This window comes from Anolis carolinensis, chromosome 2 (genome assembly GCF_035594765.1).
Source record: "Anolis carolinensis isolate JA03-04 chromosome 2, rAnoCar3.1.pri, whole genome shotgun sequence".
NCBI lineage: Eukaryota > Metazoa > Chordata > Lepidosauria > Squamata > Dactyloidae > Anolis > Anolis carolinensis.
Window position 1 is genome coordinate 63,206,216 of NC_085842.1, and position 25,709 is coordinate 63,231,924.

The 25,709-nt window shown below is 40.5% G+C and overlaps 1 protein-coding gene across 6 annotated transcripts in view; it reads right to left on the reverse strand.

The window, feature by feature from the left end:
* The window catches only part of plxna1 (plexin A1), a 389,627-nt gene that overhangs the window by 42,504 nt on the left and 321,414 nt on the right, over window positions 1-25,709 (reverse strand). For all 6 annotated transcript variants that reach the window (XM_062969812.1, XM_062969808.1, XM_062969807.1 and 3 more), the window contains exons 22-23: window positions 16,255-16,511; window positions 10,491-10,557 (exon numbers count right to left, since the gene is read on the reverse strand). In XM_062969812.1, coding sequence (XP_062825882.1) covers window positions 10,491-10,557; window positions 16,255-16,511 — 324 coding nt within the window. The remainder of the gene's footprint in view (window positions 1-10,490; window positions 10,558-16,254; window positions 16,512-25,709) is intronic.

The following is a 25,709-nucleotide window of genomic DNA, read 5'->3' on the forward strand; positions in this document are numbered from 1 at the left end:
TGAGATGACCCCTCCAAACCCTGTAGGCACGGTTCCTCTATAACGTAGCTTTTCAATAGCTTTCTTCCTCTCCACAGTATATTTTACACAGATTATTACACATCTGTAACTTCTTTTACAGATGTACAATAGCAAAGATCAGTTAGGTGGCGCACAAAGCTTCTTTATACCGAGTCTGACCCATCTGAGCCATACCGTCTCTTCTTTTTCAAGGAAAGGTCTTTCCTTTAAAACTGAGATGTTAAAGCTTTAACCTGTAGTCTCATATACGATTTATCAATGACCTATTCACCTTCTTTACAAACAGCAGGGTTAGGAACTCAACTTCGTTAAACTCAAAGAAAACAAATGCCTTTAATTGACTTTACAGGTGGTACTTCTTTGGTTCTTCCTGCCTATAGCTTTTTAAATGGTGTTATCTGGGCAGGATGGACGTGTCATCTGGTTTTCGATCCTGCTTTTTGAAAAGCACAGAGACTGTCAGGCAAAGTGCTCTTGAGAAGAGTTTTTCCTTTAACCTCTAAAGGATTACAAGGAGCTGCAGGATGTGGAGGAATGTGTAAACACTGGCATTTGCAAATGTTGGCATTTGCATGTGAGTGTCTGCGCATATGTGGAGAGGAGGCCTGAGGCAGCGGGAGCCAAACTAGCTAACATTCACGGTGTCTTATTGATGAGATTTAGCTCATCAGGCACCTAATATTGTGCATTTTTCAATGCTCCTCTTTATCTGTTTCACTCTCCCTTTCCCTGGGATGGCTCATTAGGAGGCTGATGAATGGCACTTGAGGCCTCAACAGAAATACGATGGCCCGGCCCTGCCGATTCCATGAAGCCCGCCTGTCTCCACCTTTACCAAAATAGATATCCGGGCAGGAAGAGGGCCAGAGAAGAAGAACACGCTGCTTTTACCCTTCAGTGGCGCTAAATCAATATGTAATTTCCCACACAGATGATTGACAGGGTTGCTTTCTTTTCCTTCACATGCCTTGCGATGTTACTGTGTAGCTGTCACTAATCCTGTGTGTCCCTGTATAGAGTACATCAATGGGAACAATTCTTGCCAATCTGAGGGCAAATGGACAAGCCATTAGGTGTACCAAACTAAATGTAAGATTAATCTGGGGCATCCTCAGTGTTGCGTGTCAGTGGTAGTCCTAGAAACCGTTACCAGGGAGAGTGGAGTAAATAGTACATGCTCTCCTTTTTCCCTTTCTTTGCCTTGGCCACAAACTATTCCCTTGAAAAAGCAGTCTCTGCCTAAAATGAGAAAATGAAGATGGGACAGAAACCAGAGTCATTTCGGAGAAATCTCTCCTCTTTGCTTTTTCTTCCCTTTTCTCCAGCAGTTTTTCTTGCTTTTTCTCATAAAAACTGAATCAACTAACTTTTGGTCAATTTTAAATACAGTGCTTGAGAAAATAAATGCTCACAAATCATTACCTGGCCTTTACACTTCCAAAAGTATTCTAAGCACATAGGTCCTGCTACTAAGAAAGAACTTTTAAGCCTTGCAGAACATGGAATGCCTTCATCTGTGGTCTAAGAATACAGTCTGAAACTCAGCCAAATATGTCTCATTTGCACCCTCATGGCACGTCTCTTACATGTCACCATCTATGATTCATCTTGCTTCTCGCCTGCTTTAGATTCCTCCATATTTGAAAGAATGTAGGCTATGCTTGGAAACGCACCAACTCAAGAAATAGATGTGAGAAAATGTAAGGCTTCTGTCAATCTGGGCACGCCTTCAATTTTTGGAAGCCCGTGAAGTCCAACGAAGGCTCAGCAGAAGGAGACACTGCTGATATCTGTTGACAAGGCGAGCCCAATTAAGAGAAATCTGCTTTTGGTTCTCTACTGCCTTTCTCAGGTTTTCTTCTGAAATCTGTTTCCTGAAGGGACAAAGTTCAAAATACACAATACCTTCCTTTGCTTTACTATAATGTTGATGGTTTCTTTTGTTCTGAACTTTTAATGCTTTCTCTGCTTCCAGCAACCTGGCATAAACTAAGAGATGCCACATTTCTTAGAGTTCAGCACGGTTATATCTCTATTTGTAACAAGTTCAGGCACTCATAATGACAACTATGTTGCTAAAGATAATCCAAAAATGCAGGCAGCTGTGTTGATCTATACCTACAAGACAGTTCCAGAAGCTTTCATTTCCATCAAGATAATGTCTTTTGTAAAAGACAGGGAGTCTTAATTGCCCACTCAAGACCAAGCCACCTTCAAATAGCAACAGAGATGGCTCTCAATGATATATTGTTACTGTCTGTAAAGGATTGGGTGAGAGCAAACAAACTGAAGCTTAAACCAGATCAGACAGTTGAAAGGCAGATTGGGAAACAGGAATTCAGCTTCTCATGGATGAGGCCTTATTTTCCCTGAAATCTCAAGTTTGCAACTTAGGCGTACTCCTGGACTCAAGTTTGAGCTTGCGTGGCCAGTGCCCAGCAACACATTAGCACAGCTAAAATTAGTGTAGCAATTATGGATATACCTATGGTGATACATATGCCTTGACTACGTCTTAGTTAGATTACTGTAATGAATTTCATGTGTAACTGCCTTTGGAAAATATTTGTAAAATCTAGCAGGTCAGAAATGCTATGGTCTGGCTACTGGTTCAATGAACACATAATTCCCTTGTTGAAGCAGCTTCACTGTATAAGAGGTCCATTTCCAAGCAGAATTCTAATCGCTGGTTATGACTTTTAACATCTCGTACAGTTTAAACTTTCAATACCTGAAAAATTGTGTCTTCCTGTATGAATCTGCCTTAGTTTTAAGATCAAAAGGGGAGGGGTTTCTCTCGGTATCAACACCATTGCAAGAGATAGCACTCTTGGTGCCTCCTCCTAGGCTGTACTTTGTTTTAATTTGTTGTAAACTGCCTTGAGACCTCTACTGAGAGAAAGGTGGGGTGTGAATTAGGTACATAATTTACACCCCATAATTTACATAATTTTTGGAAGCTAAACTGCAGCTACACTCAGAGAAAAAAAGGGAAGTTTGAAGATGGTTAGCAGATGACATCAAGAAATTTGTGCACTCTGACCTTATCATCTCTGGCTCCATTATCCCACTGTTTTAAACAGAAATTAACAGACATGCATGTGAATTAAGTTAGTATACTAGAAATTAGTTCCTGAATAATATACATTTTAAAATTTAATACATTCAAATTTGGTATTTTTATGAGCATGCCTAATTCCATGTAACACATTTTAAGCACCTAGGTAACTCATTGTAAAGGGTGATAAAAAAATTAAATTTGCATATTTGTATATCCAATTATATTTTTGGAGGGAAAACAAGTGTTTCTCCATGAAGTCACATCTTTAAAAAAAAAACTCCATCTCTAGCTCTGTCACATCCCTTCAAGGTCATATTTTCATACACATTTGCAAAAAGAACTGGGTGCACAGAAATTCAACATGCACCTGCATGATTTTCATGCACATTTGCTAGAACTTGGAGAGAGAGAAAACATATGCTTCCCTGCTGGCAAGATACTCACTGTAAAACCTGTTCCAAGCATTTCAACTATATTTTCTCAATTCACAAACATCTGCAGTCCTTATCCTCTTAAAGTCACTCAGGGAAATTCTGCTCAATATAATAGAAAAATTGACCAGCAGAACTTGTTTCTTTGTCACCTTGCTGCATTGCTGCATATGTGTTCCCAAAGTCTTCTACTCCTTCTTCTTCCCGCTATTCTACCTCAAAGTCTGTAACACACATCACTGCCTTAATCAATGCTCCATTAGGAGCCCCATTGTTTTACCGATATCTACCCAAATCTTCTAAAATTCCATTTAAGAGAGTTGTCCTTTGCCGCTGGATACAAACATTTCTCTCTTATATTGAAGGGCCTAAAATATACAAAGAAGTAAAAGTGATTGTAATGGGGAACTAAAACCATAGTAACAATTGGCCAAAAGAACTCCTTGTATGGCAAAGAAGACAACTTTGGTGGAATTGGGGGCCAATTTCAACATGGTACCAACTGGAAGTAGAAAAAGCCAGCAGTGGTTGCTCAAAGGTTTTCATAGTAAAATAAGGTATGTAGCAAATGCACCATTGTGTTACAGGAGACTCATACCTGCTTCTAGACTATCTAAACAAACCATATCTCCTTGTACAAGCCTGTCCAGGCCCTTCGATTGGCTGATGAGGTCCTGCTCTCGGTCCCACCCCCGTCCCAAGCACGGCTGGTGGGAACGAGAGAGGGGGCCTTCTCAGTGATTCCCTCCCACCTGTGGAATGCCCTTCTCAAGGAGATCAAAATGGCCCCCTCCTTACTCTCCTTTAAGAAACAACATAAAACATTTTATGCTCCCAAGCATATAATGAGGAGGAGGGATAAATCCCAGAGCACGGATTAACCGGAATGGAAATGAAACTGGTATGGCACTCTACCTCGGCTGGCTTTTAATGGTATGTGTGTGTGTGTGTGTGTGTGTGTGTGTGTGTGTGTGTGTGTGTGTGTGTATATATATATATATATATATATATATATATATATATATATATATATATTTACAGTATTTATATTCCGCCCTTCTCACCCCGAAGGGGACTCAGGGCGGATCACATTATAACACACATAGGGCAAACATTCAATGCCCATAAACACATCAAACAGAGACTGAGAGACACACGCAGAGGCAAGTTAACCTTCTTCTGAGGGGATGTTCGATTCTGGCCACAGGGGGGAGCAGCTGCTTCATCATCCACACTGACGGCACTTCCTCATTCCAGGTCGTAAATTAGTTAATCTTGCCTCCCCACTTTATAAGTGGTACCTTATCTCCTACTTGATAGATGTAACTATCTTTCGGGTTGCTAGGTCAGCAACGAGCAGGGGCTATTTTTTTTTTATTTTTAATTGACGGGTGCTCACCCCGCCACGGGCTGGCCTCGAACTCATGACCTCATGGTCAGAGTGATTTAAGGCAGCTGCTCAACAGCTGCGCCACAGCCCGGCGCAGATATATATATATCTTCTGGAATTTTTACCTAAAAGTAGACAATGAAACTAAACAACCCAGAACCACGAAACTTGGCAACACAACCCACCATCCTTGCCGCTAGGTTCCGACAACAAAAACAAACATCCAAGTCAGAACCATGGCCCAAAAAACACAAAAAAAACCATCTGCGATGCGCGAAGCAAGACACAGCGCACGAGCCTCACACTCCCCCCTCCTACATGCTTGCGCGCTCACTCGCCTGTTTCCACGGCCACCACCATCATCGCCCCCATCTTCCGTCCTCCACAGAGCACTGCATGCCATGGAAGAGGGACGGAAGGAGAGACCGCTCAAGGAGAGAGAGAGGGCAACGAAAGTGGCGGTTTGATCTCCGGGGAGAGGCCAGGAGACCGCACGCTACCTCCTCAGGTTTCAGTTGGAGAGCAAGGTGGCTGTGATGACTCATGGGCCTTGTAGTCCTGTTCCTAGTACTATTGTGCCAGATGAAGACGAAAACATGGGGGTTTCGCCGGTTCAACAAGAACTGGAGTCTCTTCACCTGCAGGATGTTGATGTTTGCCCTCAAGAATTCAGTAAACCAGCCCTTGGGCAGTACTCCCCTCCATTTCCCATGAAGAAATTTTATTCTAAAGACAGGGGAGTCAGGGAAGCTAATCTGAGAAGTCTAAGAATCGCTGCCAAACAAATGGCTGATTAGGTCTGCTTCCCTTGGGAAATTCTAAGGAGTCATGCATCTGGACAGAGTTGGGTTTCGCTTCTCGTTCTCTAGGGAAAGAGTTCTGTTGGCGGAAAAACGAGACCCAATATACGTGTTTGGCGTGAGGGATTCTTTGCGGAGTCAATTGATCAGCTTGAGGAGAGAGATCGTGTGTGGACTTCGTAATCCCAGTTCCTTGCTTCCCGGATCAAGCTTCAAGCCTTGCCCTGTCTCACGGTTTTACCACGGACTCTGCTTCATGCTTCATGTTTTGCCTTGTCTCCAGTCACGGATCTAGCCAAGAATCAAGTTTATTTCCAGCCTTGTTGTCAAGCCTCATTGGACTCTAAGACTCTGTTATTTCCCCACACTATTGCTTGGCAAAGTGTGTGTTTCGGTCAAGTGGATTAAAACTTTGAACTCTAATATCATTTATTGGACAATACATTTTTCGACTATATTTGACCTCATTTGAAAGGTCTGCTTCTGAACTATATTCTTCACTTGTTTTTATTGATTTTATATATTTCTTTAATAAAGATATTAGATAGAGACTGGCCTCTGTGTATGGTTATTGGTGCCCAGCCGCCAGGGTCCTGACAGTGGCCTGCTAAACTGCCAGGCTCACAACCCTAGTGGCGGGGGGGGGGGGGGGAGCGAAGGGGGCGGATGGTCACATCATCTACGTGAGTGAAGCCTCCAAGGCCGCAAAACAATTCAGAGGCGCTGAGGAGAAATTGGGGGAAGTCTTTGGGGGTGAGAAAAAAATGGGGGTGTCCTTGGACTGAGTGGAAATGGGGGCCAGTGGAGAGGAAAAGGGAAATGGGGGTTCTTTGGGGTGAGGAGAAAGTAATAATAATAATAATAATAATAATAATAATAATAATAATAATAATAATATGGGGCCAATGGGGAGGGGAATGGGGGGTCTTTCGGGTGAGCAGGCTTTGAAGCTAAAGGCCATTACATGCAAATCATTCTGGCAAACTGCTGCCTTCATACTTACCTCCAACAGACAAAACAAGTAACAACCAGAAATAGTGTATATTCACATGCTTTAGGAAATACCATATACTAACTACCGCCAATTACTCAATACTTTATTTCCAATACCACCACAATTTGCCACAGCAACGCGTGGCCGGTCACAGCTAGTTATTTAATATAATTGCTTGTTTTAATTTAGTGTTTAATGTTTAGTATTGTTCTTTGTTTAAATATTTATGGTTTTCATTTTTATAGGCATTGAATGTTTGCCGGTTGTGTTGGAAACCGCCCTGAGTCCCCATGGGGAGATAAGGCGGGATACAAATAAATTTTTATTATTATTTTATTATTATTATAGAGGAGACTACACTGTCTGACGTGTGATTCTCGTCTTAAAGACTTGTATACCAGCCACAAGTTCTTGTTTCACTGTGGAACAATGTTTAAATTTGGCAACTTGCTGCAGAAGATGTGGAAATGGCTGGGGGAGCACGTCCTCTTGACTGCTGTTGCACAGTTCAGGGAATCTAAGATGATGAACTCAGCCACAATTTTGCATTGCAGCAGCACCTGCATCAGCATGTGTAATGAGAATGCTAAAGCATGGTCCCTATTACTGTGTGGCAAAATTAAGTAAATCTCTGTTTTCAATGCCCTCACGCCAAAGATGCCATCTGGCCTGTTTCTGACCAGTCTGTTGTTGAATTCCTAGCATAATGCCATTCTAACAAGGCATCTTTCTCATCAACTTCTAACAAATTATCAGAGCTGCAACAGTATTGTCCCCTTGAAGCCTATCAGCAACCATAGTCACATGATTAATCTTCTAATTACAGTGATAAGGAACTTGTGGCTTCAGCACATTCAAATGACACCTTGTGTAACTACTGCTATAGGGTCCTCTCATAACTGATGTGAACCTGTTTTTTCTTGAAACACAGGACTTACTTTCTTCAAGTCCTAGTGCTTTGCCCATTTAAGAAACACAGAAGACCTTTCCATATTTCACAGCATTTCCTGAGGCACACACTAATCTCCTGTAGCAAACCTATCTGCCACCTGAAGTGTGAATTGGCCCTGTCATCACAGGAAGCTAAGTTTGGCAACTGCACTGTTAGAAAGCAAGCACACACAAGACTCCTACTGCAAATGAATGGATGGAGCCCTATACACTTTATTTGGGTGGGGACAAGAGCAGGCGCTGCCAAATTCCAACTGCATAAAGTCAACCCTTCCTTTTATTCAGCATGGAACGTGTGTATTTCAGGAACTCAGAGCACTGGGATATTTTTGACAGATTTTATTTTGTTTTGTTTACAGATGGGCTCAGAGTGCCTCCCACACACAATTTAGAGTCTATTTCAAGAACACACAGGATCACATTCTCAATAATGTGAGTGCTTTTGCCTGAATTAGGTGCCTAAGCACTTGCATGACACAAACTGCTAGACACCATTCTGTATCTGGACAAGATATTTAAGATACTGGGTCTGACAATTTGGAATGTGAAGGCTGTTGCAGAAAGGCTACAAAACTGCCCGTGGCAACATACACTTATTGCGGGGGTTACGTTCCAGGACCACCAGCAATAAGTGAAAATTCGCGAAGTAGGGACACTATATTTATTTTAATATTTATACATTATTTTAGTAGTTATACACTATTTTAAGTCTTTATCAACCAATCTTGTGTTGATAAATTGCCTCCTCCTCCCGTTGTCACTTGGACTCCTTTTCTCTCCCTTCAATTTCTCCTTCCTCCCTTCCTTAGGCTGTAAATTGTAAATTTTTATGATTTATAATATTCTTTTAGAGTTTATTGAAAAATCGCAAAACAGCGAATCCACGAAAAGTGTATCGCAAAGTAGTGAGGGAACACTATAACCCCTAAAACAGTCAGAATGAGCTACAGTCCATCCCAGGGTTTAGGCAATCTCTGCCGCTGAGAATGTGTGGTGGTGGCAATGTTAGCACTATAATGCAAATATATTCCTCCTTTCGTTACGTTTCCACCTTGTCTTCCAACAAATTATTGTGCTGAATTTGTTTGCCATCATGAGTTTCTAAACATGTTTCCTTTCTGGTCCCTGCCAAAGTAATGCTGCAAACTATAGCCAGAGTTAAGCAAACCTTGCTGTAAACTGCATTTATTTAAAGCAATGGTGCTACAGAGGACACTGCATATAGCACTGAGCTTAAAAACAATCTTTTAGCAGCAAGAAAGCACTGTTCTGCTTACATCTTTGCAAGATATATGCTCTGCAGTAGCAATACACTTTTATGGATGCAGGCCATCCCTAGACAGAGTGGAGAGCATATAAGCGGTACTGTAAATCATCTCTCAGTGGTGATCACTTGCAGTTTGCATAGCTTTCAGCTTGCTTGGAAAGGATTTCAAACTTTCTCTATCTTAATGAGGGATAGTGCCACATGAAAAACAGCTCGGTGCCACAATGACTCACCGAGTAAAAAGCCTGGCATGAACTGAATGAGGCATCACTTCTGACTGGCAAAACAGGGTTCTCTTCGTATCTGCCATTAACTTCATTTTCCTTCTGGAGTTCATTGCAAAGCTACAGCTCCTCTCGCACACAGGCTACAGCCATCATTCATCAGTGGTACAGAAGTTCATGGCTCGGGACTAGGAAGTGCCTACAGGTTCAACCTCCACTCAAAGTAACTGAATCCTGTTCATGCCTACTGATTTCACAAGGCAGACAAGACCAGGACAATAAATGTATTACATACTAATGACACACAAATATTTGGCTGTGAAGAGGGAAAACAACCTTGCATGAACTTAGCACAGCAACTTCATTGTCAGCAAGAGCCTTGGAAATTACTGTCATACTAGGTTGTTGTGTGTTTTTCAGGCTGTATGGCCATGTTCCAGAAGTATTCTCTCCTGACGTTTTGCCCACATCTATGGCAGGCATCCTCAGAGGTCGTGGGTGAAACGTCAGGAGAGAATACTTCTCGAACATGGCCATACAGCCTGAGAAACACATAACAACCCTGTGATTCCGCCCATGAAAGCCTTCATCAACATACTGTCATACTAATTCAGGTTGCACAGAGAAAGGTGCTTGCCTTGTGGGTTATTTTCCCTGGAGCTTGTTAACATGGCTCAGCTATCTGTTTCTCCAATTAAGTTTTCTCCTGTTTAAAAGATCCCTACCCAGTCATTCTTTAACCCAGTGTTTTTCAACCTGTGGGTCCCCAGGTGTTTTGGTCTACAACTCCCAGAAATCCCAGTTTACCAGCTGTTAGAATTTCTGGGAGTTGAAGGGGACCCAGAGCTTGAGGACCACTGCTCTAACACTATGGTTCAGCACTTTGGAGAGAATGGATCCTACAAAACCATAACAGCCTTGATGATCATATCCTGATTTCTCATGAAGTGGAAATGAATCAGGGTGAAGACTATCTTATCACAGACTTTCCATCATATACATACTTGAGAATTCTGGTAATGTTCTGCAAATTTTTACAGCTTACATCAAAGATGCAGTAAAACCTTCTAGGATATCAACTGAAGATATCAAAAACAACTAACACAGGAAATGAGAACATAAGCTAATGGAGAACATCTGTTCCAAATCTCAGGTGTCCTACAGCGTTCCAGCCAGTGCACTATCAACCAACAATTAAAAAATGCAAAGTTTTTGTGGGCTATAATTCACAGGACTTCCCAAACAGCATGGACTCTGGCATAATTTTCCAAGCTGTGGATGAACTGTGTCTACAAATCGGATCATTTCCCCAAAGTCAAGCAATGTGGTCAACAAGATGTTCTACTCTTACCTTTAAGAACTTGTACAGAAGGAACGTGAACCAATTTGTCAGCATTTTTTCAGCCACTGACTCGGTCCTGTAGGGAAGGCAGAGAGTAAGTTGAATGACAGGGAAAAAAACAGTGTCCTCTGATCTTCTCTTGGAAGACTCAGAGCTTTTGCTATTTCTCTTAAAGCCTTTAAAGGTCAACCTTGAAAGGCAGAAACCTCAAAGCAAAAAAGAAAGGTAACCAGCATAGTAGGGTTGCCATGACAAAATCTAAAGATAGACTTGGCAACAGCCAATCCCACTTTCCTCCCACAGAGCTCATTAGAGTTAAACCTGGTCTCCTACAAGCCACAGCTATAAAAACACAATCAAAGAAACAAAAGTTGACCTAGTCTCTGTCTACAAATCTCCTGGGTGAAGTAAGAGTACCAAAGAGGGACCAACAGAATTGTCTTCTGATTCAGATAAAAATGTATGCCTTCTTTAATCCCTGCTTCTCATGTCTAATGGGGTCAAGAATCTGCATTTTCATGTAATCATCCAAGTTTATATGATTACCCTGTAAATTTCCCCCAACTGCCATTTTGAACAGGCCATTCTCCTGCTGCTGGGAAGCAAGCATTTAAAATATCACTGAGCCAACATGAAAAATACCCTTTCTTGTCTGATTTTAGAAGCTAAAGAGGGTCATGCTTGTCAGTACTTTGTTTGGAGATCACCAGAGGTAGGGATCTCAGGTAGAGGTAGAAAAGAATCCTGCTTGAAACCCTATCAAATGTAGCAGATAGGTTGGCTAATAGTCTGATTCAGTAAAAGACAGCTTTCTGTATTCCTAAAATTTGAACAGAATAGGTATTCTGTGAATCATTTCAGTTGGAAAGCACTCAGAAATGGCCATAAATAATTTATTATGTTATGTTAACAGAATTAACAGGCAGTATAAACAGTAGCAGCCAATAACAACATTACATGGACTTCTATGACATATGCTATGGCCACTAAGAACTTCATATATTATCCAGCACAGAACTATCTGCCCAGAAACATCATGATCAAAGAAAAATATGAAAAAATAATTAGGGATGAATGAACATTCCCATCCCTTGTTGCGGATAACTACTGTCACATTGATTTTGACTTATGGCCACCCTATGAATGAGACATTGCCAAATCACCCTATCATCAATATCCTTGCCCATGTCTTGCATACAGTACCAAAGGCCACAGCTTCTTTGATTGAATCTATCCACCTATAATGAAGTCTTGCATAGAATCATAATGAAACCTAGATAATCCATCCAGCAAGAACAGAAAAAAGCATTTTTCTTCTATAAAAAGAATGGTATAAAAAACAGCAAGATGGAAACCAGATAAGCAGACCCAACAAGCAGAAATTACCTCTCATAGCATGCTCTAAAGCAGAAATTGTAAACCACTGATTTCCAGTTACTTTGGTCCTCAGCTTCCCAAACCCCTGACCACTGCTCATGCTGGGTAGGGATTCTGTGAGTTGAATCTATAACATTTGGAGGACTAAAAGTTGACACCCACTACTTCTAATTCAACTGACTGATCCCCAGTAGCCTTAGGTAAGCCATACTCTCTCTAAGAAAGCATGACTTACCTAAGAGGGTGGAATTGGCAAACCTTCTCTAGACAAATATTTCTAAGAAAATCCTATGAGAGGATCACCAAACATTAGATTAAACCTGAAGGTGCATAAAACAATAGAGAACATTTCTTTTTTTAAAGAGAGAATGTCATGGCAGTCAAATGATCCTTATATTTATCTACTGTATGCCCGGATACCATAAGATATTGCATACTACAATACATAAACAACAAGTTTACTTCAAAAGATTTATCTTAAACCTGTTAGGCCTGATAATAAAGATGAATTTTGACCTACAAAAAGGGTAACAAGAAAAATGATGATGAGGGAATCCCTGGAATCTGCTGTATCAAATCAGTGCTTTCCTCCACAAACTTTCTGTGCTTCTTTCTGCTGTTCTCAAATATTGAGCCTCCTGTTCCTTTCCAAAATGTTTTCCCTGTAAGTACAACACAGTCTAAACTTATAAGAGAAGGTTTCTATTTTATGTATGCTCATCTAAAGTTTTAAATAAATTGCAGGCATATCATTTTCTAGGCAGAACTGAATGGGGTTCTCTCCACCATGTATATATAAGGTAAAGGTAAAAGTTTTTCCCTGACATTAAGTCCAGTCATGTCCGACTCTGGGGGTTGGTGCTCATCTCCATTTCTAAGCTGAAGAGCAAAGTGTTGTCCGTAGATGCTTCCAAGGTCATATGGCTGGCATCGCTACATGGAGCGCCGTTACCTTCCCGCCAGAGTGGTACCTATTGAGCTACTCACATTTGCATGTTTTCGAACTGCTAGGTTGGCATAAGCTGGAGCTAATAGTGGGATCCCTGGATTCGAACCTGCAATCTTTCAGTCAGTAAGTTCAGCAGCTTAGTGGTTTAACCCACTGCGCCGCCGGGAGCTCCAATGTATATTTACTTTATAGCAAATAGCCATATCCATTACATTTGATGGCAAAGCCATTTTTTGTAGTGTGCACCTTTAAATTTTAGGTGTGCATTACATTTGATGGCACATTATACTTGAGTAAATAATGAATATCCATATTTACTCAAGTATAATGTGCCAATTAATGTAACAAACACCTCAATTTTAAAGGTGGATATTACAAAACATGGATTTTCTATCAAATGCAATGCGCCCAACCGCACAGGCATAGCACACCAAGGAGGCAAGCAGCATGAAAGAGGCCATTTGGGAAGCCATGCCACTTTATGAGGCCAAGGCTGGCAATCTCGCTAACCTCACACAGAGCTGGATTGAGCCTCTTTTTGTTGCAAGTGACCTTGTTTAGAATGTCTGGGATGTAGAAGGTGGGTAAGAGTCCCGGAGGGCTGCCTGTGAGTCAGAATACACCTCCATGCCCTGGGCCAGAAGGAGGTGGTGAGGGCAATGCTTATTTTTATTTTATTTATTTACCACATTTATATCCTACCATTCTCATCCCGAAGGGGATTCAGGGTGGCTCACAACAAAGGCAAAATTTGATGCCTTGAGTACATATAAAAATAAAACAACAAATACTTTAAAATCACACAATTACAACATATTACTTGAAACAATTACTTAAAATCACACAGCCCAGAAGGCCTTGCAGCCCCTCTGTGGCTAAGCAGCAGGAATGAAAGGGTTGCCAGCTGTGTGCTCCTCCTCCATGTCCGGGCACCATGGCGCTCCGAGGCTGCTGCTCGGAATAGTCTTTTCACCACCACCTCCCTGTGTGCTTTCCGGCCTTTTCATGCAGATGGGTTTATGTGCACTATTTGAATGCGCCATCGAATCTAATACACACCTCAATTTTGGCGATGCAGTATAGCCAAAAAAGGTGAGTATTAGACTCAAGTAAATACGGTAAGTATCTGTTACTATGTTATGTCTGAAATGGTGCCAAAATCTAGAGGAGGTTATTATATATTCATCCTAATTTGACATCTCCCTTCTTTTTTGTGTATCTCATCTGCCCCATAATCCCTAAAGAAGGATCAGCAAAATTGGTCCCATTTTGACAACCCCCACGTGCACATCACTAAAAAAGCTGGCCCCTGACTTTTTTAGAAGTTGTGTGGGAAGTGTGAACATTATTTACCAGATAATCATAAGTTCCAAGAGGTGTTTCAGAGCACTAATCTTCTTGTATACAAAATCTGTGCCTTTAATGTTCCTTGTTTTGGGTCTTTTTTCCTCCAGTAGTAATGGTTGGTACAGCCCAATTGTGTTCAATACAGGTACTACACACAGGCTGTATGAAATCTGTTTACCTCTGAAAGATTATAGTGGCTGCAAAACAAGCTACCCACAGCCACAGCAAACAGGTAAACTATGCATTTCAAGCTATTGTTGGGATAACAAACTCTGCAATCCCTAACCACTGGCTATGCTGGCTGGAGCTGATGGTCTAAAATTTATGTACAATGTATGGAACAGTTCTGCTTGCTACAGGTACACTGCTAACATCTTAGTTGTGGATCAGTTTTATTCTGGAGGTTCTGCTTTGAATCTCTGGCTCTTTAATCTTCCAAATGACCCAGGATCTGATAAGGAAGCTTAAATACATTTGCTCAATATTCTGAGAGTGTAAATAGTAGCTTTTATTGAATTCTGGCTAAGCATGTTAAGGCTGGATTGTTAAAGGAGAATGAAGAGCACAGTGACAGATACTGTGGTGAACATTAAATAATAGTTCGTGTTCTGCAGCTGGTGTATCTTTCAATATTTATTGGCCTGTGATAGAGGAGACCTATCTAGCCAACGTTTAAAAATTGATGGAGCAGAGCAGATGCACAGTGGAGCTGGAATGCTGCCCCTGGCTCACACTCTTTCTCCACCTGTGTGCGATCCTTTGCTCATGGATTGGTCCTGAAGAACCAGTTGGGAAATATGACAAATAAAGGAAACATATTAAGTAAACACAGAGAATGTGTCCCTATAGCCCTGTGGGAGAATGACAACCTAAAACGTCATGTTGAAAGTTTGTTTCAGGGGCAGCAGGAGTTGCTGTTCCTGGCAAAGTTTGCCATTCACAGCCCTGAGCTTTAATCAGGAACACTGAGGAAGGGGGTTGTAAAAATTCAGTGCTGAGACAGGTAGACTGCTGGTAGGTAAGCATGAAGGCTAGCAATGAATGGCTGCTACTAGCAGCTATGCAAGGAGATGGAAACACTGTAGCTGTAGTGAGACGTGGAACATGCTGGCAGAAGTCTGTATCAAAATCTCAATGAAAATTAGTTTTAATCAACTAAGCAGCTGCCATTTTAGCACTCCTAGAATTAAAAGAGGTGCCAGCAGATAGAGAGCAACTCTTCTCAGACTTAAAGGGCAGGCATGGATATCAATTTAGTTTGGGAATAAACAACTGCTTTCACAACAAGAGCCATTCCCCTGTGGTTTAACATATGAAACTACACATAAGAATCATTTTTAGGATAGGAACCCACCTCTGACTTCCCAGGTTTTAGCATTTGCTGTCCACAAATTTTCAAATCCTTTCTATTCTTAAAGGATAGAAAACTCTTTAAATATATTAGCAAAAGGAAAACAATTATTGTTGAGGTTTCTATCCATAAATAATTTCTTTACCCATAAAATGAAATGTAAACATCTGCTTATAAACAATCCATGATCTAATTATCACCAAGCAAAGATCCTTGTTTTTCTGTACACGCTGAACGCCTATGCGTAATAATGGTGACTTTCTTGCTATATGGATAAGAGTTAATTTTAGGTCAACACGCGGGTCAAGATTAGGTCTCCACAACCACCTACACATCCACCACCAAGACACTACACTTGGAGGGCCATCATCCTCGAGCTAGGAGGGATCACCTAAGTAAGTAAGTAAGTAATTTTAGGTGCCAATATAAACTGTTGGCAGCCTAGAGTACTGCTGAGGTCAATGAGATCTTGAGTGCAGTTCCGCTTATATATGAGAAGTATAAAATGGGGAAGTGATATTCTTCTACATTTCCTTTCCCAAATCTACCCCAAATACAATAACAAAGCAGCAGAGAGGAAAAGTCCAGAACATTTGGATGCAACTTGATTAAGAGGATTTTATATAATTTGTAAATAACCTGTTTTATTTGTTTATTATTTGCTGTAGACTGGTTTGGGGGCCCTGGTGAGCCGAGAGGCAATAAACAAATAATTGTATGAGATAAAATAAATAATCATGACTACTCACCGTCTTAGAAGCAACTTGGGATGGTTCTTGCTTTCCAAATTCTTTTCAATCAGGTCTGAAAGGAGCTGCTTGAGCACTCCAGTGGCATACTCCATCTCACCTTGCAGGGCCGTCATGATTAAAGAGGCCACATTGCCCCGGTCCCTCATGGAGAAGCTGCGCTGTGCCTCCAGGGTGCGAATGAAGGTCAGGAGGAAGTGTTTTTTGTTCAAGAGCTGCCCAAAGAGGGTCAAGGACTTCTCCACATTTGCCTGGACCTGAGGGAGGATACATCTGATTAAAGGCCAGAATATAATAAAGCTGGCAGAAATATCTTAAGAGTCTTTTGATGGTTTCAGTGAAATCACAAAAGGCGATACACATGATCAAGCCTACTGCATAGGGACATTGCAACATAGAGAAAGTGACAGCTTCAGGTGGTCATCAGGGAGTTCTTCCTTAATGTTTAGCTGAAATTTCCCTTCTTGTGAATTGAGTGCACTGGTACAGAATCATACAATCATAGAATTGTAGAGTTGGAAGAGACCTCACAGGCCATCCAGTCCAACCCCCTGCAAGAAGCAGGAAAATCTCAGGTATGGTTCCCTTAAAAAGTCCTTAGCAGTTCTATCCAATGAGTATACTTTATACCACTTATATCATGGACATCTCTTCTTGGGGTGACCTGTCCTTGGGGTTATACTTTATACTTATACTTTTTACTGCCATTTCATAAAGTTGGAAACTTGTTACATTTTATTCTGGGAAAATCTTTCCTACTGTGCACATAAAGTCTTAGACACTGCAGAAATGGAATATTTCATAGCTTTTCTGTGGGAATGCATATAAATATCTCACCACTGAAGTTTTTTTCTAAAATATTGGGATTTCCGATTACTTGATCTGGTTTCAGGAGCAGTACTGATGTTGTAGCACAACCCACAAAAACATCTGATGTAACTGAAGCCTCAAGATTCATTTCTGGGCCAGTTTCCAGTGGATGTTCACTGGAAAAAAGTCAAAGGGAAGATAAAACCTAGATTCTGGGGCAATATGCACTTGAAGCAGTTTGGATCCCTTACTCAGTAGATGGAAAGGAAATCAGGAGCAGGGACATCCAGACACAGCTAGGCCTCTAGATCTTCAAAAATGCCACATAGCTGTGTACCACAAAGCAGTGGCTAGTGCAGAGAAGCAGGTAGTGAGGGCTGTTTGGTTCTCCACATTAGCTTAATTTGGGATCAGTGCTGTTGGTTGCTATAATCTGACCGATTTATGGCAACCATATGAATGAGAGACCTCAAAGTAACACCATCAATTGTCCTGTTCAGAAATTGGAACTGTGACTTTATTACAGGTCTATCCACCTGTAATAAAGGGCCTTCCTCTTTTCCTATTACCTTCCAACTTGCCAAGTATTGTTGCCTTTTCTAGTTTTCTCATGATACCTACAAAGTATGACTGTCTCCATTTAGTCATCTTTGAATCTAGGGAGAGTTCAGGCTTGATTTGTCCAGGAGTCATTCATTTGTCCTTTTACCAGTCCACAGTATCTGAAGAACTTTTCTCCAGCACCAAATTTTAAATGAAACGGTTTTCTTCCTATTAGCCGTCTTCACTTTCCAGCTTTCACAATATACATAGACACTGGAAATACAATTACACAGACAATCCTGACTTTAGTATGCAATGAAAGTTGAAGTTCTTCTCTACTTCCTTCACGGGTGCCCTTCCAACAGGGCTGGGATCAGTTTATTCTCAAACTTCATGGAGGAAAAGAGAGAACCCAATTAGTCAAATACAAATGGGATTGTGGAAATAGAAAATTCATTCACTGGCCTGCTGCGATCTGCAGATCTAATGCCAAACACACATATACAAAGACCAATCTTACTATTTTTAAAAAAATTCATTTCACTACGTGACACTTGTCTCACAGTAGATATGTACTTATTTTCTCTAAATAAGAAGAGTTTCCGAAATACTGGATCTGGCCAGAGACTAACTGCCAGATTTCTCCTGGCTACATCTGAGCACAGCAAACAAATGTTGCAGGAAATTGTGATCTTCTGAACTTTCTACATATGGTTCTAAATATTACCATCTGTCCGTACAATTAATGATTGCATTTTCAGCAAGCATGGTTTATCTCACTGGTTTTTATAATCCAGCAGAGGACTTTCCCTCTATGTCCATGCAGATCTTCTTCCTGAGAGGACTACTACACAGCCCTTAGATTTTATTGCTCACAGCTACTCAATGTCCACTTCTGTCCAAACTGGATTGCAAGACTCTCCAAACATGAAGCAGAAGATCTATGACATGTTACTCAACTTGATTGTTTTTCCCTTGGATAAAACTAAAATGAAAGCATCTCACAAATACGCACACATATGCACATGTTGCAACAGCATCTTTAAGAGGTGTTTCTCATTAGCATCTACTGAAGATTGTCACTGCCTACTGAATGCTCACAGTTTAAAATAAGGTTTGCCTGTTTACTAGTGGCCATAAAAGTCGCATGATAACATTAACCCAGCCAGCAATAACAGAATAATCTGCACACCAGGTGTTTGAAAAAGCCAAAGATTTTGGATATAAAATCCAGTTATGCTTCTAGCGACTCTTCCACAGATCAATTTTGATATTACATTAGAACTGGGGATTCAGAAATCAAAACTATTCATATATGTAAAGATACTAGTACCAAATGCTGGATATGCACTAGATTGGAACAAAATGGGCCATTTCTCAGGGATTCAAACTTCATTCAAGGTGAAATGGACCCTGAGAGCAACTGGGATGCTTCTGAAGCTGCTGACCAATTTTGCAGATTTGGAGATAGATGTTTTAGGCCCCTTTTAGGCCCCTTCCACAGTCATATAACCCAGAATATCAAGGCAGATAATCCACAATCCATCTTTGAACTGGATTATCCGAATCCGCACTGCCATATAATCTAGTTCAACGTGGATTTTATACAGCTGTGTGGAAGGGACCCTGCACTGCAATTTAAAATAATATAATAATATAATAATTTATTCTTGTACCCCGCCCCATCTCCCCGAAGGGACTCGGGAGACACACATGGGGCCTTGCCCAACATCACAATATAAAATCAAAACAAAAACACAAATTTACAACAATAAATCAACAATATCGGTAAAACAAACAAAAAGGACAATCTTACAAGATAAAATGTTAAAACAGGTATATCAAACACAAGTCTGGGCCGAAAGGTGAATGTGTCAAATCGGGAGGAGATAGTTACATAATTGACATAGTCAATGAAGTACTATAAATGACAATAGTGACAATAAAAGGGCAGATCAGTGGGTCTATTATTACATAGGCAGGCATCTTAAACCAACAAAAGTCACTCATCAAAGGCTTTAAAATCCAGATTATCTGCTTTGAACTGGATTATATGGCAGTGTATTATATAATCCAGTTCAAAGCAGATAATGTGGGTTTGATAATCTGGATTATATGGCAGGATTATAAGGGGTCTTAGACAAAGCAATTGAATATTTCCACTTTCCCCCATAGCCCCTCTGCAAAATAGCAGGGAAAAGAGAGCAGAAAAAGAGGAGGAGAAATAGTACTGAGATTGAAAACTCTAGCTTCTATCCTGGGTTAAACTTTACTAGGGTTCTCCCTAACTACAGTGATTTATAATGGACATTGCATGCAAATTTTGTTGTAATTCCTCTTTATCTATTATTTGAAATTTTTGTAGCAGACTTACTTTAAGGAACCCTTCCAATGCATGCCTTGATCACAAAAATGGTCAACAAAGCTGGGGTGGGGAAATAAAATCATTTTAAATCCTTGACTTTAATTCAGAAGTAATCTTCCCCCATGTTGTTTGACTGCAACTCATAGCAGCCCTTGACAATATTGCCAGTGGCACAGCATGCTGGGAGTTGTAGTCCAATTCACCATCCCTACTTTAAATTTTGCTCTTGTTGGTATCCAGCTGCAAATATCTATCCCAAATTTTCTAAGCTATATGCCTGCAAGTTTTATTCAAAGCTGACTTGAAATAAAAGAGCTGTGAGCAATCCCATAAAATAAATCCCTGAACTTGAAAAGTAGCTAGTACAAAAATCCTTGCACCTTTTGTCCAATATTTGGCAGGCTGAATCAATTCAAAAGGGTCTTCCTTTCCAATACTAAAGTAGAAAATTCTACTTCCCCAGCTTTATCATGGAGAAAAATCTGTGGTCATTACATGATTTCTTCTCCACAACTTAATGCGGAAACACATAAAGCTTTGGATGCAATTCCTTTTCAGGTACAAAATAAGTACCTCACACACTCCAAGCTAAATCATTTCATTTCTGAAGAATGAAAGGAAGATCCAAATACATCCTTGTCTTCTTTGTACAGTCCTAACTCTGTTACATTTATAACATCTTAACCTTTTCCTTGTCCAGTTGAAATTGCTCCTCAGCATTGCATCCTCGCCCTGTTAAAAAATACAGAGCTCATAAAAATGGGAGCTCAGAAAAAGTACTTTTTGAACATCTAGAATCTTCTAGCCATCATGGACTTTCTTGTTGTACAGAACTATGCCAAGCATAGAACAAAAAGACATGAGAATGAAATAAGTTGTTTGGGGGAAAATGAATGCATGCCTTCTTACCAGTAGATGTTTTGGTAGTTCATGACCAGGACCTGAAACCACAGATTCTAACGCTCACCTCATGACAGATCTCACAGATGGCTTTGTCTAAGGCTACTGACCAATTTCAATTATCAAAATCCAGCATATTCCTTTGCTCAGTCAGAAGCCATGAATGTGGCACATTCTTATATGGGTTGTATGGTCCACAAAGTCAGCAACACTCAATGAGCTTGGAAATGGATCCTGTCTTTGCCTAAGCAATATGGTCAGAATAGCAAATAGAACAGTGATGGTGGTGGCTGCAGCAGCAGAAGTGCAAAACATCTGCCACATAAATAATCTCAGCAGGTTTGGCTTACTATTTGCTACTCTGAAGGCAATGAAGCAAAGTTTCTCTTCCAAACAGGCATCCTCTCGTTTCTATTTGCCACATCCCTCTCGCATTCATTTGCAGTTCTACTCCTTTTTGGGAACATGAGCAGAAGCAAATGAATAATAAAGGATTAAATATTTAATCAGGCTTTACATTTGCACAAAAATGATGCAAAACAGTCTCAAACCCCAAGGAGAAGAAGAGCTGCTAATGGTTGCACTTGTATTTGGTTCTGCATGATCTTTTTTGCCTGCATGTGAATGTAGTTGGGCATAAAAGAATGTGGGGAAACCATACATTCTTTCCTAGTCATTTGCAATAGCTAGCATTAAACTCTTCAAATACTTTCCAGTTAAGAAGACAAATAGAAACAAACCTGCACTGAACTGGATTCTGAGAACTGCATCTTTTTTTTAATATAGGGGTTTCTCTCCTGTGGTTTCATTCTCCCAACCAAACATAAATGGGTTCTCTGGAATTAAGACCATGTGGGGAGAGGCCCTTTATGCCCTTTGCTTAATCATCCCCCAGACCCTACAAAAGATTACTACCTGCAATTTATATTTTGAAGTTCTGCCAAATCTGACCAACATGGGAATGTTCCCATTCCTTCTTCCAAGAGACTGGCCAACACCTTAATGCAAAATCATATTCATTGATCCCCATTTTATCTTCTAAAGAATTTTTAAAATGAAATAAATGGAAAACAAAAAAATTAAAAAGCCAAGGCACAGAAAATGTGATAAGGTAAGTCAGATCCAAGCATGGATCATTTTGGTGTGAAATGCCAACGCCATTCACTTTTATATAAATTTCATCACCTTTCATTACAGATCTGGCTGAACATTAGCAATATCTGTTTCTAGAATTCAGGAAGCCTTTGGCTACCAATCCATTAATGCACTTCAATGCTGATACTTTTATGTTAAGCCACTTTGATTCCCCTTCGGGGGAAATAAAGTGGGGTATAAAATATATTATTATTATTATTAATGATAATGATAATGATAATAATAATATTATAATAAGTAGTATATCAGAAGACAGGAGCAGAATTCAAAACGATCTTGACAGACTAGAGAGATGGGCTGAAACTAACAAAATGAAGTTCAACAGGGACAAATGCAAGATACTTCATTTCGGCAGAAAAAATGGAAATCAAAGATACAGAATGGGGGACGCCTGGCTTGACAGCAGTGTGTGCAAAAAAGATCTTGGAGTCCTCGTGGACAACAAGTTAAACATGAGCCAACAATGTGATGCAGCAGCTAAAAAAGCCAACGGGATTCTGGCCTGCATCAATAGGGGTATAGTGTCTAGATCCAGGGAAGTCATGCTCCCCCTCTATTCTGCCTTGGTCAGACCACACCTGGAATACTGCGTCCAATTCTGGGCACCACAGTTGAAGGGAGATGTTGACAAGCTGGAAAGCGTCCAGAGGAGGGCGACTAAAATGATTAAGGGTCTGGAGAACAAGCCCTATGAGGAGCGGCTTAAAGAGCTGGGCATGTTTAGCCTGCAGAAGAGAAGGCTGAGAGGAGACATGATAGCCATGTACAAATACGTGAAGGGAAGTCATAGGGAGGAGGGAGCAAGCTTGTTTTCTGCTGCCCTGCAGACTAGGACACGGAACAATGGCTTCAAACTACAGGAAAGGAGATTCCACCTGAACATCAGGAAGAACTTCCTCACTGTGAGAGCTGTTCGACAGTGGAACTCTCTCCCCCGGGCTGTGGTGGAGGCTCCTCCCTTGGAGGCTTTTGGCCAGAGGCTGGATGGCCATCTGTCGGGGGTGCTTTGAATGCGATTTCCTGCTTCTTGGCAGGGGGTTGGACTGGATGGCCCATGAGGTCTCTTCCAACTCTACTATTCTATGATTCTATGATTCTATGATTCTATGATTTTAGGTGTTCTAGGGTTGAACCTAGTTTGAATCCACTGCTATCACTTCAGTTAACACAGTCTGGATTCTTCTGCAAATCCCAAGTTAGACAAAGAAAAAATGCTCTGTCATGAAATTATCCGCATCAATAAAACATATAAACATACTTATTTCTCCCAAAACCATTCCCACATAGATGCTTTTTTCTTAAGACAATGGCTGGATTTTAACTGGATTAGTATTTTTGACAAGAGGTCAAGTAGTAGCAGAAGAAGAACTATATGCTACGGAACTGAGACAGATAACAATCCTGAGAACAATCTGCAGACACTCTTGTACATTTCAGGTGACTCTAAGCTAGAAGGGCTGTAACCTCTTTTCTCAGCAGAAACCAAGGGAATTAAGGATACACATCACGTATGTCACATTGCATCTGAAATTCTGTGCAGCATGAGCTGTAGTAAAATGGAAGAACTTCCCTTACTGTTTTAAAGAACAGAAAGATGGCTCAAATCCATATACTGGGAAATCCATGGTTTTAAAACAACAAACAACAGGTAATGGACTAATGTCTCCTTATGGGAATGCTCCTTTAAATACAGGTAATGTGAACGATGTGGAAAAAATGGGGGTTAAATTATATTAATACACAATCTATTCTGAGTAGGCAAGACAGGTGAGGGATGAAAATATACTATTTCTTCCATTCTAAGATGTACTATTTTCCCTATATAAAAACTCTAAAAATGGCGTGTGTTTTATGTGTTTTTTCTTGGTGGTAGTACTGAAATTAAGAGGGCATCTTACAATCAAAGAAATATAATATATGGAAATCTGTTCCCAATCTAGAACAGAACAAGGAGCTGATAATTTATTAAGAAATCTAGTACAGAAGAGATAAATCCTGTTAAACTAAATTTAACTGGTTAATCCTAGGACCACCTTTCCAAACCTAGAGAGCTAATGGACCCCACCAGTACTGGTACTCTGCACTGGTGAACAGCTTTAAAAGACATGTTGGATAAAGCGGATGGTCAAAAGGAAAGTCTTTTTGTTATTAATCAGTGCATTGGTAATGCAATGCACATATCTCCAATCTTCTGAACAATGAAAACTACAGCCATAGCCTTTGTGCTTTCATTGATAAGCATTTGATTCTCTGCAATAAATAACCGCATCATGTTCTGAAGTCGATTAGGTCTCCTAAATATATTCTGAAGCCCACGTCAACATTAATTACTCTGCAAGGTCAGCAATGAAGAGAAGATAAGAGCACTCCTCACTTCCCCAATCAAAAACAACCTTGCTGCACAGAAAATGTGAAGCCAATTTTTGCACAATTGCTTGTACTAAATTAAGCGAATATTGTAAGGGCTGACAAAGAGAGAGAGGGCTGGCCTGTGGGGAAGGGAAAGATTAGACCACATTGGGGAAACAGGGAGCTAGGGACTCTGATGATGTCAAACAAGTCATTTGGAAATGAGTGGCTGGTCATGCATCAAACAAAACCAATTGAATAAACCAAGCGCTGCAGAAAATGACAGTAGCAACGATATTAGTATAAACATTGATATTAATGTCACTGAGTACAATAACCACACAGTGCCGACTCAAAGCTCATATGGTAAATGAGTCCATTATTCCATGCTGGCATGTTGGTCTTTTCATTAAGAATGTAAGAAGATTCTTTTCCGATCAGACCAGGACCTATTTAATCCAGTATCCCACTTCTCCCAACAGCCAACCAGATGCCTATTAGAAGCCCACAAACTGGAGAGGTGGTCAATAGCCTGCTTTTTCAATTGCTTCAAGCAACAATATTGCGTCTGATCCTGGAAAATAGGAGAGTTATCAGGACTACTTGCAGCCTTTGATAGCCTCATTCTTCATTAATGTGTCGATTCCTCTTTCAAAGTAGTACAAGTTGATGGCCTATATTTTATAGTAGCAAATCCTATGGTTCAATTATGCATTTTGAAAGAAAATACTTACTTTCATTCATCTTGATCCTCCTGCCAATTGCCCTTATTAAATGGTCTCAGTTCTAGTGTTATAAGAAACTTGACCAGTTGGCAACTTGTGGCCTTTCAGATATTATTGGATTGCATTGTCTATAACCCCTCACAAATGGTAGTTCCCGATAATGTTGATGGGAGTTGTAGACCAACAACATTTGGTGGGTCATCCTTGTATGTAAACCAGCAATGACCTTTAATGCATTTTGTATTTAGATGGATGGATGCTATTGGATGCCATGTTCCAGATCTAAAGCTAACAATTACACTCACAAAAGAGGTCTTCTCTGGAGCATATATCCATGTATCAAGGAAAACATCTCACATGCTGAGAGGTGAAGCACATGGACATATTAACCAATTACGAATTCTTAGAGGAACTTTCTTACAGCCTGAGAAATTGTTTAGTGTGATAATTCTGATAGAGAAATACATGTTCTGATAAAACAAAAAAAAGCTGGACCTGCCAATGGGGCCATAAGACAAAGGACCTGAGTATCAGAAGTAGCCGAGTAATCTATAGCTTACCAAGAAAGCCTTTCTCACAAAGTTGTTGTGTGTTTTCCGGGCTGTATG